The following is a 13,214-nucleotide window of genomic DNA, read 5'->3' as shown; positions in this document are numbered from 1 at the left end:
CCCTGCATATCCGTATATTAATGTAGCATATGTCAGCTTTAATTCACCGCCTGGATTTCCTTCAGCAAATTCCCAGCTTTGTTTTTATAGGGATTGTTAACTTTTATGTTTTATTTTTCTATAAAACTGCACAGATTTTTCCTGTACTTTCTGGTGATACTAATTTATTAGTCATTTTCATTTATTTATTTGGCAAAAGCTTTAGTCTAAAGTGAGGCAGGTAATACAGAGACAAATGAGGTGATTAATGCTATTTATATTTTTTTAAATGGACAGTCCTACCCAACAGTTGAGTGATTTTAAATACAGAGATTAAACTGGAAACGATGATTTTCCCAGACTGGTTTCAGGCCAGGCTGCTGGCTCATTTGACAGGCTGCACTAATGAAATGCTCAGGTCCAACATGCTGAGCACCTCGGGGCGCCCTGTCATGGTGGGAGCATGGGACAGCTACAAAAAAGCCAGCGCCGGGGTCTGGCTGGTTTTCACAGCAGCACACAATGTTCCCAGCATTCACTGGGGCTGACAGGAATGTAGGCTGACCAATCATGGCATGCAGCTATGGGGAGCTTCCACTGTGTGGGTCTGCCACTTGTGGGAGTATGGGAGGCGGAAAGGAATGACAGGCCTAAAGTCAGTTACAGTAAAGTGAAGGGTTACAATTTCTGGGATTTGAACCCACAACCTTTGTGTTGTTAGCACCATGCTCTATTTGATTACTTACAGAAGTTATTTTCCTACATTGGTGTACTTGTCAATCAAGAAAGTGGGGGGAGGTGAACCTTATTGGTTAATTGAGGCCCCTGCATCTCAGCACCCACAGGGTCCAGATCCCAGCACCCACAGGGTCCAGATCCCAGCACCATTACCTCTGTAGAAGCCAAAGAAGCCCTCGTATCGCAGCACCTTCTTGGCGCAGTCGAAGCTGTTCTTGTACATCAGCTCTCCCACAAAGGAGCCTGTGGAGCGCTGGTTCTGCATGCGGGTCTTCACCAGGTCGATGGGGTAGACCGCTGTGGCCCCAGTGGCTGCGAGAGGGGGCACAGAGGACACACCGTCAGGGACAGCGCGTACACGCACACACACACGCACACACACATACACTCACTGTTCATCATATAGGGTCCATAAAACAGGCCTATGATTTAGGATACCGGCACCGCCTACAGATCAAAGAAAAGGTAACAAAGCAGCTAGTCAGACAGCTGTGACTCCACATGGCGGGTGGGCGGGGCCACGGTGGGCGGGGCAAAGGCAGGGGCAGCGTCTGACTCGCCAGCACCATAAACAGCTGTGTGTCACTTCTTGTCTGACATGAAAAAGGCTAACTGTACCTCCCAGCTGCGGTATGTCAGCGTTTGTTCTGGGGGGGGGTGGTTTGGGGGAGAGAGACTTGGGCATATGGGTCACCCTTAGCCCCCACTAACAGCGGCGATTGAAGGCATGAGTCACTTTGAGGCCCAACGACAGGCTGGAGCCAGTGGGGACGAGGTAGCACAATGCGGGGTGACAGATCAGAGGCGGGGATGAAAGGCCCCCCCTGCCCATCACAGAGTGCCGACCTGCCCGGCTCAGGTTACCCAAACCCCCCTCCCCCAAAAGCCAGGGATGTGTCACTCACCTCCGGCGATGGAGCCCAGGGTGAACCTGTAGGCAGATTCGGCTGCCTGGAGCCAGACTGGCCGGGAGATATCTCCATAGGCCTGCTGTGGGAGGCAGGGGGGGGGGGGGGAGAAACCAGGATTCAAATCAGGGAGGGGGGTGCACTTGAATCAACTTCCATACAACTAACTACTGACTGACAGATACAGGAGTGAGAGCACTTCTCGTCAAGGCAGTGAGCGCCAGAATGTCGGGGGTGGGGGCATCAACCCCCAGAAAGACACCCCCTTCGGCAAGGCAGCCATTTTCATCTTTCATGTTTGTCCACATGTACCCAGCCCCTCACAGCCCAAGCCAAGATTACTTTCTAACCAGCTTTTCCGCGGTCAGATAAGCATCTACCGGCGCGGCGTTCCGGCCCACCCCCCTCCAGGCTCCACCAGGCCACGCCCCCTCCCAGCCTGGGTCACAGCAGGAGCCCACCGTGGGCGCACCGCTAACGAGAGCACTGCTATGATCAAAGCCTGCACGTAATTACCCGCTTCCAGAGAGGGGCTCGCGGGAACTGCTGGATTATCATGCCTGACCCCCCACCCCCGATTCTCCCACCCCCACGACGCTTTTGACATCAGAGACTTTTCCGTTTAAATCCTGGGTGTATGACCCACCCCTTGGTCCGTACAGGACTAACCACCTGCTTTGACGGGAACAGCTCTTGGACCCTAACCCTAACATGAAGACCATCAGGGGCTCTTTACACTAGTAAGCCCCCCACCCAAAAAAAAAAAAAAGAGAGAACACATTACACAATTCAGATCCACATTCATGTGGCACCTCGCATTAAAAGCAGCAGCCTTTTACTGCGAGGATATTACGAGCGGTCCTTCCTCACCGCAGTGAGGTAACAGACGATGACGTCTGTCTGGGATTTACGTGACCATTTACAGGCAGTTCTTGACTTGCGTGAAACGGACATAAGTAAATCCAGATTTACGCAAAAAAAAAATTATAATAATAAAAGATGCATAGAGTTTACGGAAACACTAACCCCAAAAGGTGATGTGCCAGGAATGAAATTAGCGCTGCAGCTAATGCTATCAATCTAATGACTTTTTTATTATTAGTTGACTAATCTAATAACTAAATTTGTTGAAAAACCTGATACAAATTTTGATTTCTCATAAAAATTATAAAAAGCAATCAAAAAGTAAACATTATACAGTTTTATTAGAGATGCACAATACACTGGTTAACATACTGGTTTTGGCCAATATCCGTTAAAAGTGAAGATGTCAGTATCAGTCCAATGTGTCAATCTTGGCCAATACTGCAGGTCGCAATTTAGGTGGTCTATTTATAGAAAGGATCTCCATTACTAGTCGCCACCAACTTGCCCTTTTCAGTGTTCGCAATAGCATGATGTATTGCTGTATACCACAGTAATCAACGTATTTACCTATTCCATTACGTAGACACATTATCTCAGAAGTAAAGCAAATGTACACTCTTTTCATGCAATGTATACCTTAAATGGCATCTTGAATGGTATGTAAAGGCAAATCTGACTTTCATCAAGAGCTTGTACAACAGACTACTTACGTCATTTGAGAATTGCCTGTACCCAAGTTTCCCTGACAATCGTGCTTCAGTTATCTGTACCAAGGCTCACAGTTCTGTGTCTTTAAAGGTCATGGTGTACAGTATATCTGTGTGTAACAGCAAGCTTTCAGGGGCTTTACTCAAGAGCGCCCCCTGCCTGCCAGGAGCTCCATGAGTGTTTCATCTACCTGTCTCTGGATCTGGGCCAGGTGGTGTGGCAGGGCTCCCTCCTCCAAGGGTGCTATTCTCTCGATGTCCGGTAGGTTCAGCCGCCTTGGGGCGCAAAAGGGGGCGTCGTTACGACTGTTCCCAGCATCCCTTGCAGAGACTGATGTCACATTTTCCACTGGCCTCTTAACAGCCTCTTAACTGGGGGGTTTAATATGCTGTGCGTATAAACAACAGGCAAACAAATCTGGCCGCAGACCGCCCGAAGCGGGCCAAGCTCTCCCCCACCCCAGGCACACAGGACGCCAGCGGGATGCAGCCCCCCCCCCCACCCATCATTCAGAGGCCGCTTTTACAGAGTGTGTGAGAAAGACACCCAATAAACAGAGGTGTTAATGGTGGCCCAGACTGCATTACATGAGCAATATTAAATACGTCTGGGATGGGGGGGGGTTGATCTACACACCATAGTACAGATAAAGGTCGGCGAGCGGGAGGGGCAGGTTACCCGGAGTGCGAGTGCAGGCCGGACAGCTGGTAGAGGATGTCCACCTCCATGGGAGTGATCTGGCCAAACTTGTTGGCGGCGTGGATGAACTCCTCTGGTTTGGGGGAAATGGACAGGGGTGGGGGGGGGGACCGTCAGGGTGACGAAAGCAACTCGCTGAGAGTAACAGCACCTTCTGATGGGCAAAGGGAGCAGACCGTCTTTGTCATGCAGTAGATACAGAGGGCCGGGCAGCGCATGAAAAGGCATATATGCGGCTGAACCTTCTAACAACAATATCCATTACCTAAATGGTACTGATAACTGTGCAACACCGTATACTGTGCAATATCACATGATCATTATTACCGTGTAATATCTAAATAATGTGCGATAACCCACACTGCATATCACATTGTATATTCATATATTTAAAACCCTATTTAGTTATTTATTCCAAATTCCAAATGAACTTTTGCACTATTTGTTTATTGTTTGTCGTGTGTACATGTCTGCACTGAAAGTGCTGTTCTTAATCTCATCATACATGTGTATAGTGACAATAAAAGGCATTCATTCATTCATATACCACCCAGCCACTTTACGGTGTATATGAAGCATTATTGATGTTGTGAAGGAAATAAGTTTAATCTGGACGCAAACTGCCTGGCCTGGACGTGATCCAGAACCACTTCCAATCCGGTCTGACAGCTGTGGTGTCAGGTCACATGACAACTTTACCACCATTAGCAGGATATTGCAACATCTCACACCGTCTTGGGCACATTGACAGGGCAGGCACCTTTGGTGACGAGCGTGTCCTTCCGAGAGCCCGCCAGCGTGCTGTAGATCTTGCGGATCAGCTCCATGTTGTTGAGCAGCGAGTTAAAGGCATTGAAGTAGGAGAAGCTCACCACATGGGATGTACCGCCCCCTACAGCCTGTGAAGGACAAGGCGGATTTCATTTTAGGAAAGAAATGATTAAAATCAATATCTAATTTAACACAAAAAGATACTTGCACACCTACACAGCTGTAAGCGAAAGAGCCAGACAAGGTGCCTCATTAAAAAGGAAAGTATCTACTGAAAAACTTCATAACAGGAAACAGAAGTGCAGCACTTGAGAAATTACTGGATTAGTACCTTTTTTTTCCCCCCTCAGTAATTGAATTATCAGCTGGCAGGACTGTTTCCCAGCCTCACCCGAACTGTAATCATGTGACTGACTCGACTTGCCCGAGACAGGCCGATGGATGACAGGGCTGCCGTGGGGGTGTCCCGGGGTGTCCCCCAGGGCAGGGACCGGGAGTCCTGAGCGGCCCACTCACCGAGACCAGGTTCTCCTCCACGAAGGGCGTCAGCATGTGGTGGCGGATGGTGACCATAATGTCGCTGAAGTCCAGGGCAGAGATGGCGCCGTTCTTGCCCTTGTCCTTCTGCGCGAAGGCCTGCCGGGCGTGTTCCAGCTGCAGCTCCTACGGGGGGGGTTACAGAGGACCTGAGAACCCAACCAAGGGGGGGGGAGGGGGGGCAGAGGACCTGAGAACCCGACCAAGGTCAAAACGGGGGACAGCTGCCATCTTTGCAACGATGGACAGAAAATGTCCGATATGAAGATTAGACATTGACAGGAGACATCTCAACACCTCCCAAAATACCACCCCTACCCCCACCCGTAACAAGCCAGCAAGTGACCCACCTATGTAATAGTACAAGGCTGGTGCTATCTGGATTACCACTGCTAATTTATTACCCTTAATATTTATTTCCTCCGAATTCTAACACTTTGTTTTTTCAGGATATTCTGTTCCTGTACTTTTTGAATTTGTTTGCACCATGTTTACTGCCTTAAGACTTCATCTACGTTCTCGCAGCCGTATGCACCAGAAGTTCCACCAGGGATCAATAAAGCCAATCTTAATCTTAATCTTACAAACACACTGGAGATAAAGAAACTCCAGGTACCGCCAAACATCCCCCAACCCCGTAAAGAGGGTCACATCACCTCAGACAGCGAGTGCCACCCACCATGAGTAATCAACACCCTCCCACAAGTCTTTGGTTTGCCCGCACAGAGAGATAACGCGTGGAAATACGGCCCGTGGTAAAAGCAGAGGTGGATCCTGGCTCAGCAGGACCGGCCAGGGCCATGACACAGAGCCCCCTGCAGAGCATCGCCCGCCGTGCGCTGCCAGGGCTACCGGGGCTGAGTCCGCACCCAAGGGGCTTCTCGCTCAGCCCAGACTCACACATGCAGCTATGCTGTATGTTTACTGGCTCTATAAAAGACGCAGAAGGGCTGCTTCACTATTTTAATAACCGGCTGCAGGAATACTCGTTTGCTCCTGCCAGTACCAACCTCGTAGTGCTGGTGCCACGCTGCACATGTCCTGTGTGAGTCTGATGGGGTAACTACAGTCCGCTTCCTGTCTGCATGGCCCCCTCCCCCCCTCCTTAGTCACAGCACTATTTCTTAACTGGTGGGTTGTGAAGTGTGTGGTGGAAAAAAAATGAAAATTGTAGTATTTTTTTAATGTGAAAAAGCATTTTCTTACTGCACTGCACTTGCCATTCTGTTCATCAATCCATTCACTATACCCACTTGTGAAATGCGGGGTCACGGGGGGTCCGGTGCCTAATGCGGGGTCACGGGGGGTCCGGTGCCTCTTCCGGAAGCGATGGGAGCAGGACAGGGAATAACCAAGGATTCAGCACCATCCCATCGCAGCCCATTTACTACCACACTGTTTTTTGGCGATGTACAATTCCTTGGAAATTCCTTGGCAACTGATCTGTAGCAGGAACCACAACCACCCCCCCGCACAGCCCCCACCTGCAGGAACTGCGTGAACTCCAAGTAGCTGAGATGCTTCGTCCTGTCATGGCCGAAGTGCAGCCTGATGAACTCGCCGTCCCAGTTGAACGGGATGTGCTGGTGGACCGTGGTCTGGCTGAAAATGTCTCGGACATTCTCTGCAACAACACCACCACAACTGACTCAAACACTCATTTAAAGCACTTTCATCCACAGCTCTGGCCGATTGTAGCGTCTCCCTAATTCACCATCAAAAGAACATTATAAATCAGGAGCAAACTGCTGAAATTAAGGGAACAGGCTTGGAAAATAATGCTAATAAACAAAATACAAAAGTAGTGTCATTCTGTGTCATAAGCACAAAAAAGTCAATATTTAATTTTCTCACCAAAACTTTCACTTATTAATCATGGAAAAACTACTTGAGGTCAGGTCAATATGAAAAATCCCCCTCAGGCAATGACAGGAAAGTGACACGACAATAATCGCTGCATAAAAATGCCACACCATTGTCCTGATAATTACAGCGAAGTAGCTATGACATGCTTGACCTGCGCGGCGCGTTTTACAGAAACGCTGGAACACAAACACCAAGAGCAGCTACTGCTGCCGTGTGTCTCGTGAGGAGAATCAAACATCATGACTGGACAAAGGAAATGAGACAAAAGAGGGGGCGGGCAATGAAATAACAGAATTGATAACCAATAAATGTCAGGGCGCGGCACATAGATGTGGCAGAGCTGAAACAAAACTGAGGGAGATGACGTACAATCAACAAATAGACTATTTTTTTCCTGGAACCAAAATGCAATTTGTAAACCTTGGTACACAAGCCACACTGCATTAATGACAAGTTACTGCTCTGCACAACAGAACCTGTTCTACTAGTGTGTGGAAGTAGGGCAAACCTGGCAAGCAGACAAAATTGATGCAAATATCTGTTTTCTTTCGGGTGGGGGGGAGGGTCCATACCTTACCAGCACTGACCAGGCCACCAGTGGGGGGGGGGGGGGGGCTACATTGCCAGCACTGACCAGCCAGCCAGTGAGGCCCCAGTAAGCATAGCTGCAGACTATCAAACTATCAGCCGAGACCTTTACTGGGATACGGCTTGGAATGCTTCCCCAGAATGTCTGCCAGCTCTGCCAACCACTGACACAAGTATGTGAAAGACAAACCTACAGGATCGAATTGCTTGACTAATCCTCTTTAGAAAGAATTTAACTATTTAAACGAGGATCGATTCGATTTTCGAAAATAACTAAATGAATTACAAAACAGTGCATTGTATCTACAAAGAGAGCCATGCGCTTGTGTGTCGGTATGCGTCTCTCTGCATGCGAGGTTGAATTTCAAACCATTTCACAAAGCAGGACTTCTTGCTTAGCTGGATAACTTGTTGGATTTAAGGTAGTGTGGGCTAAATGGACTGTTTCTTCGTACACTTAAATGTAGCTCAAACTACCTTAAACCTGACAAGTTATCTGACAAAGCAGGACATCCTGCTTCATGAAATACCTCCTGGCCTTCTGCTTTTGGCCATAATGGCCCGACATGTTGACTGTCGTCAACAGCAGCATAAACGTGTGTCATCATAGGTAATGAGTCAGGCGGATGGTTCCTACCGAAGGAGACATTGCCCGTGCCGGTCTTGTCAAACAGCTGGAAGGCTACGATGAACAGGGCGTCTGAGACACAGAGGACAGACTCAAAGGCCAGGAACTCCTGAAAAGAGATCAATCTGTTTGGGGAGGAGAGGTGCTCAGTTAGCAGACACCCAAACAAACAGAAGCCTCACCACTTTCCACATTGTCGTTTGTGTTTGACCCTCAAGAGATGCGATACAACTACACCCCGAAACCGATGACGATTGTAATGCTTTAAATTAAAAACAGCACAGCGTCTCTGGGGCTGAGGCCTTGATCATTTCTTTTACTTTCAGAAGCTGGAAGTATTTGACTCTGGAAATTCTTGAACCTTTGAGAGTGGAGCAGAGCGGAACAGCAGCCTTCACAGCCAACTCAGTCATCCATTTCAGACAGCGTAAAGGTCTGTTCACCGTTTCTGCTGAACGCCGACCCCTACATCCCCCCCCCCAAATTAGCTCACCCATCCTTTGTGGTGTCAGCCACAGCAGCGATGAGCTGCACGGTCTTGGGGTTGTGATGGACCTGTGTGTGCAGACCCAGGAAGTTCTGCACGAAGTCACCGGGAGTCATGTAATGCTCGCCATCCTTATCCGTCACGCTGGCGTACTGTGGAAACACACACACACAGTGATGGCCATACTTGTATGAAAGGAACGCCCACAAAACACTACCTGCCTCAACAGCTAAGAAACTAAATAACTCTCCTCTGACTGTACATCTGAGGTTGCTAATGCCCACAGAAATGCAGAAAGGCCTTCTTTGGAACCAGACCCCGTCATTTTGTCTGTGAACACCTCCACAGATAGGCAGGCTACTCAGATGTCCATAAAAAAAAATCCAGATGTTCTAGACTTTTTTCCCCTGAACCAATTCCAGTTACTGTGCTATTATACTATACTTAAAAAACCCAATACAATCATTAAAACTCCAGTCAAATTGTGAATTACTTCAAACAGCGTTTTTAAAAGTACCCTCCTTGTAAAACAAACAAAAACAGGCAAAAAAAACAAAAATTTAAAGAATGATCCGGCCGAGCTTTCAGTGTCTCAGGGGATTGATTTCCATGGCATCGCCAAGGATGAGTTTAATGTTTTCGCGATTATTTCCAAACAGAAGAGCAATGAGGTCCTATTTAGAAATTCATGTGCAAATCTAGCCAGGCAGAGAAGTCTCGCATATCACCATTTATGAGCACAAATGAGTACAACACCACTTAAAAGATAATGAATAGATAAACAAAGACATGAGGGTGCTAGCTTGGCACTGTTTCTTCAAACACACAAGATATTAAGATGTGAACAACAATATGGGAAAACACAGCCGACCCATCCTCATCACCTGGGTCTGAGTCATAGGTCCCCCACGATCTGGGACAAACCACAGTAAAGCAAGCATAGAAGTGGAGCGAGACAATGCTTAAAGATACAAGGAAGGCGAGATACAAAGATCACTGCGAGATCACTGCGAGAGATCATGTGACAGGCTTCTGTACACGCCCTAGGCATCCTCCAAAACAGCACTGCACACAGATTTTACGCATTTATAAGTTATTAATCCGCTTATGTGCTGGCCTTCGCATGTCGTCTGCGGCTTTCGCAAAACTCACAAAAAAATTTCTTATGCCGACCCCGAGGTATCGAAACTGCGACGGGGAAAGTCGCGATGCAGAAGAGTCGACTCTACGCACCATTCAATAAGACCCCATACGAATTGGTAAATAAAGAAAAAAAAACTGAAAAGCCATACAAAACACCTTTATTTCCATAGCAAATGCTTTTATTCAAAGCAACATACACTCTGAGAAAGAAGGGTCGGCTAGTTCCTGGAGCAACTGCTTAAAGGTGTTGCGCAGTGGTGAAATCACTCTACTGACCATGGGACTTGAACTAATAACCTTCTAATTTCAGTGACCTAGTCCTAACCCCCAGAGCCACACCCCGCACAGGTATCTCAGAATAGGAATCGAAGGAAACACAAGAACAGAAAATTATACCGCAGTAATGAGGGAGTATTAATTCCAACCAATTTATCTACAGCTTCACTATACCACTACGCTTGATTTCACTAACATTACATGCCTCTTAACAAGCACTTAATCATCAAATGAAGCAAATCGCTGAAGCATAATTTTCATAACTGGTGTGAATGGTCCTCTTATATACAGTAGCCCATTTATCCAATTGTTTTAAACTACAGTAGCACGACCCACTGGATGATTAATTTTTCATGGCGAATTAAAAACTTTTGTCGCAGTTATTGAGTCGATGACTGCGGGGCAGCTAAACTGGCACGGAGTGGTCCGGGGCGGCGTGGTTGCAACTGTTAAAAGGCGATGAGTCAAACACGCAACTTTACCTGCAACAAAGAGCTCTCGTTTGCATGCGCGCCGCCACTACAGCCGCCCGCTTGCACTTCAGCGTGCAGATGGGCCTCTCCTCATCTGTGCATGAAACAAACCTCCCGGAAAGCAGGCTGGGAGGGGCCATACTACTGGGAATACATCCCAGTAGGTCTAACTGTCTATTTCTTATAACTGCTTATTCAGTACAGGGTTACAGTGAGCCTGGAGTCTCTCAGGCACATATACACGATGGGCAATTGCCAGCCAATCACAAGCCACACACACGAATACAGATGATGGGAAACTGTCAGCCAATTACAACACATACATACATACATATATAAACGATGGGCAATTGCCAGCCAATCACAAGCCGCAACACATGTACAGATCATGAGAAATTGCCAGCCAATCACAAGCCGCACATACATATACAGACGATGGGCAATTGCCAGCCAATCACAAGCCGCACATACATATACAGACGATGGGCAATTGCCAGCCAATCACAAGCCGCACACATTTATAGACGATGGGCATTTGCTAGTCAATCACAAGCCGCACATACGTATACAGACGATGGGCAATTGCCAGTCAATGACAAGGCGCACACACATATATACATGATGGGCAACTCCCAACCAATCACAAGGCGCACACACACATATATACGCAATTGGCAGCCAATCAGATGGCACATGCATGTGCGCGTGCACATGCACACACGCACACACACACAAACAAAATGGGCAATTTAGAGATACTGATTCACCTACACACATTTTTTAGGTACAGGAAGAAATGTGGGGAACATAAAAACTCACTCACTTACACACACACACACACACACACACACACCACATAAAGTCAGACGGAGGCCACGGTACTCCCCGCATAGCGGCCATGACACCAGTGACACACACACACACACACACACACCACATAAAGTCAGACGGAGGCCACGGTACTCCCTGCATAGCGGCCATGACACCAGTGACACACACACGGCAAGCCGACACAGCAGAAGCACGACGCGGCGGGCACACTCCGGCAGCACATCTCCAAAGACCACGCAAATGTCAGCGTCTAAAATAAATCACGAGGAGAATCTCCGGGTCCGGAATTAGCCCAGCCGCGAGTCTGACCTTTTCACTCACACAATGGACACGAGCTACACGAGACACTCAGGCAGCCTTCTACTCTCTTCATAGATACGAGTGGACAGTCCTCCACAACCAACAAAACTCTCAGTGGTGACTAAGACGAGACCCCAACTACATGTCATTCAGGTCACAAGAAAATTCACAGTCAAACCGATGGCCTGGCCCTGGACTGTGTGAAAGAAGGAACAGAAGTATTAATATATATATACTATTCCATACTATTATTTTTGAGTATAGTCATTGGGAGAGTCAATGACAGTGGGTTTAGAATGACAACTATAATGACACATTTAAAGAAATACCAGCATCATGCATTTTCAATGTCAGATTATCTAGGCGATTACATAGTGAATAAAGCAAATATATGACGTATATTAGCTTTCACGGAGAACTACATTGATAAAGTACCGAAAACGAATCATTTATACGGAGCGGCCAAATAACGATATCGACCTTTAAACACCCTTCAGACATCTTAACAGCCCAAGCAGGAAGTTATCATCGACGCAGACCGGAGTTAATTCTGAAGATTAAGTTAAAGCAATTAAGATAAATAACAAATTATATTGCCTTAATGCGATCGAAATAGTTTACCTTCAAGAAGATAGTCTTCAGTTCATTAGGATCGGCTCTTCTGGTCGACTGCACCTAGGCAAAGCACCGCAAAGAGGGGTTTTAATGAGAGAGGGATATTTGTGATGATATGGGGGGGAAATGATCGCACGCGTTTATGAATGGCAAAGTAAATTACACAGGACAGAAGATAACAATCCACAGTAGCAGCGATTTACTGCATTTAGCACCCTTTACAGGAAAGAAACCAGCACATAAAAGACAGATTACCGGACAAGCTAAAAGAAACGCGCTGCCAATATCATCAGATAAACTTCCTATCAAACTACGAACGTGAAAGATGAAAGAGAACAAGTTGCCTTCAAGGAAGTCAATGAAATCAATAGGAAATTCAAAAAAGTCACAGACAACATACAGCTATTAAAAACGGGGTCATTAACAAAGTAACCAGCACACGATCAGGAATGACAATGTAACTATTCTGAATATCAACAGATTTTCAGAGTAAGCAGCTAACTAAAAAAACGTTACAATTAACAGCGTGCAACTGACTCCAAGGCCAGTTAACTTAGCCGGCCGTAAACGCAGAAATGATACCTGCCACTTACAGTGCACTTTTAACAATCCGATTCATTTAATACGAATGTCTTAACACACCGCCACTCACTTAACAAAAGGCTTTAAAAAAATAGAGAAATTTAAGCAAGAGGGATAAACTCAGAGGCGTCGGAGTCACCTTGGCCGCCATGCTGGGAGTGACGTGCCGCGCAATCGCACTGCGACTGGGAAAGTTAATATCCCGGTTAGCGGGAGAT

At 47.1% G+C, this 13,214-nt stretch overlaps 1 protein-coding gene across 2 annotated transcripts in view; it reads right to left on the bottom strand.

The window, feature by feature from the left end:
• LOC111852276 (electrogenic aspartate/glutamate antiporter SLC25A12, mitochondrial-like) overlaps positions 1 to 13,214 on the bottom strand; it is a 19,572-nt gene extending 6,358 nt beyond the window's left edge. Inside the window, exons 1-11 of one of the 2 annotated variants that reach the window (XM_023827978.2) lie at positions 13,136 to 13,214; positions 12,421 to 12,474; positions 8,783 to 8,928; positions 8,299 to 8,414; positions 6,692 to 6,831; positions 5,187 to 5,333; positions 4,660 to 4,798; positions 3,879 to 3,972; positions 3,391 to 3,475; positions 1,623 to 1,707; positions 871 to 1,029 (exon numbers count right to left, since the gene is read on the bottom strand). In XM_023827978.2, coding sequence (XP_023683746.2) covers positions 871 to 1,029; positions 1,623 to 1,707; positions 3,391 to 3,475; positions 3,879 to 3,972; positions 4,660 to 4,798; positions 5,187 to 5,333; positions 6,692 to 6,831; positions 8,299 to 8,414; positions 8,783 to 8,928; positions 12,421 to 12,474; positions 13,136 to 13,147 — 1,177 coding nt within the window. In that variant the 5' untranslated portion in view covers positions 13,148 to 13,214. Of the gene's footprint in view, positions 1 to 870; positions 1,030 to 1,622; positions 1,708 to 3,390; positions 3,476 to 3,878; positions 3,973 to 4,659; positions 4,799 to 5,186; positions 5,334 to 6,691; positions 6,832 to 8,298; positions 8,415 to 8,782; positions 8,929 to 12,420; positions 12,475 to 13,007 lie in introns of both variants that reach the window. The other variant, XM_023827979.2, reaches the window with a different exon arrangement.

Source organism: Paramormyrops kingsleyae, chromosome 16, assembly GCF_048594095.1.
Source record: "Paramormyrops kingsleyae isolate MSU_618 chromosome 16, PKINGS_0.4, whole genome shotgun sequence".
In the NCBI taxonomy this organism is placed as follows: Eukaryota; Metazoa; Chordata; class Actinopteri; order Osteoglossiformes; family Mormyridae; genus Paramormyrops; species Paramormyrops kingsleyae.
Note: the sequence above shows the minus strand (reverse complement) of the source record. Positions and strands in the feature narration are given on the sequence as shown.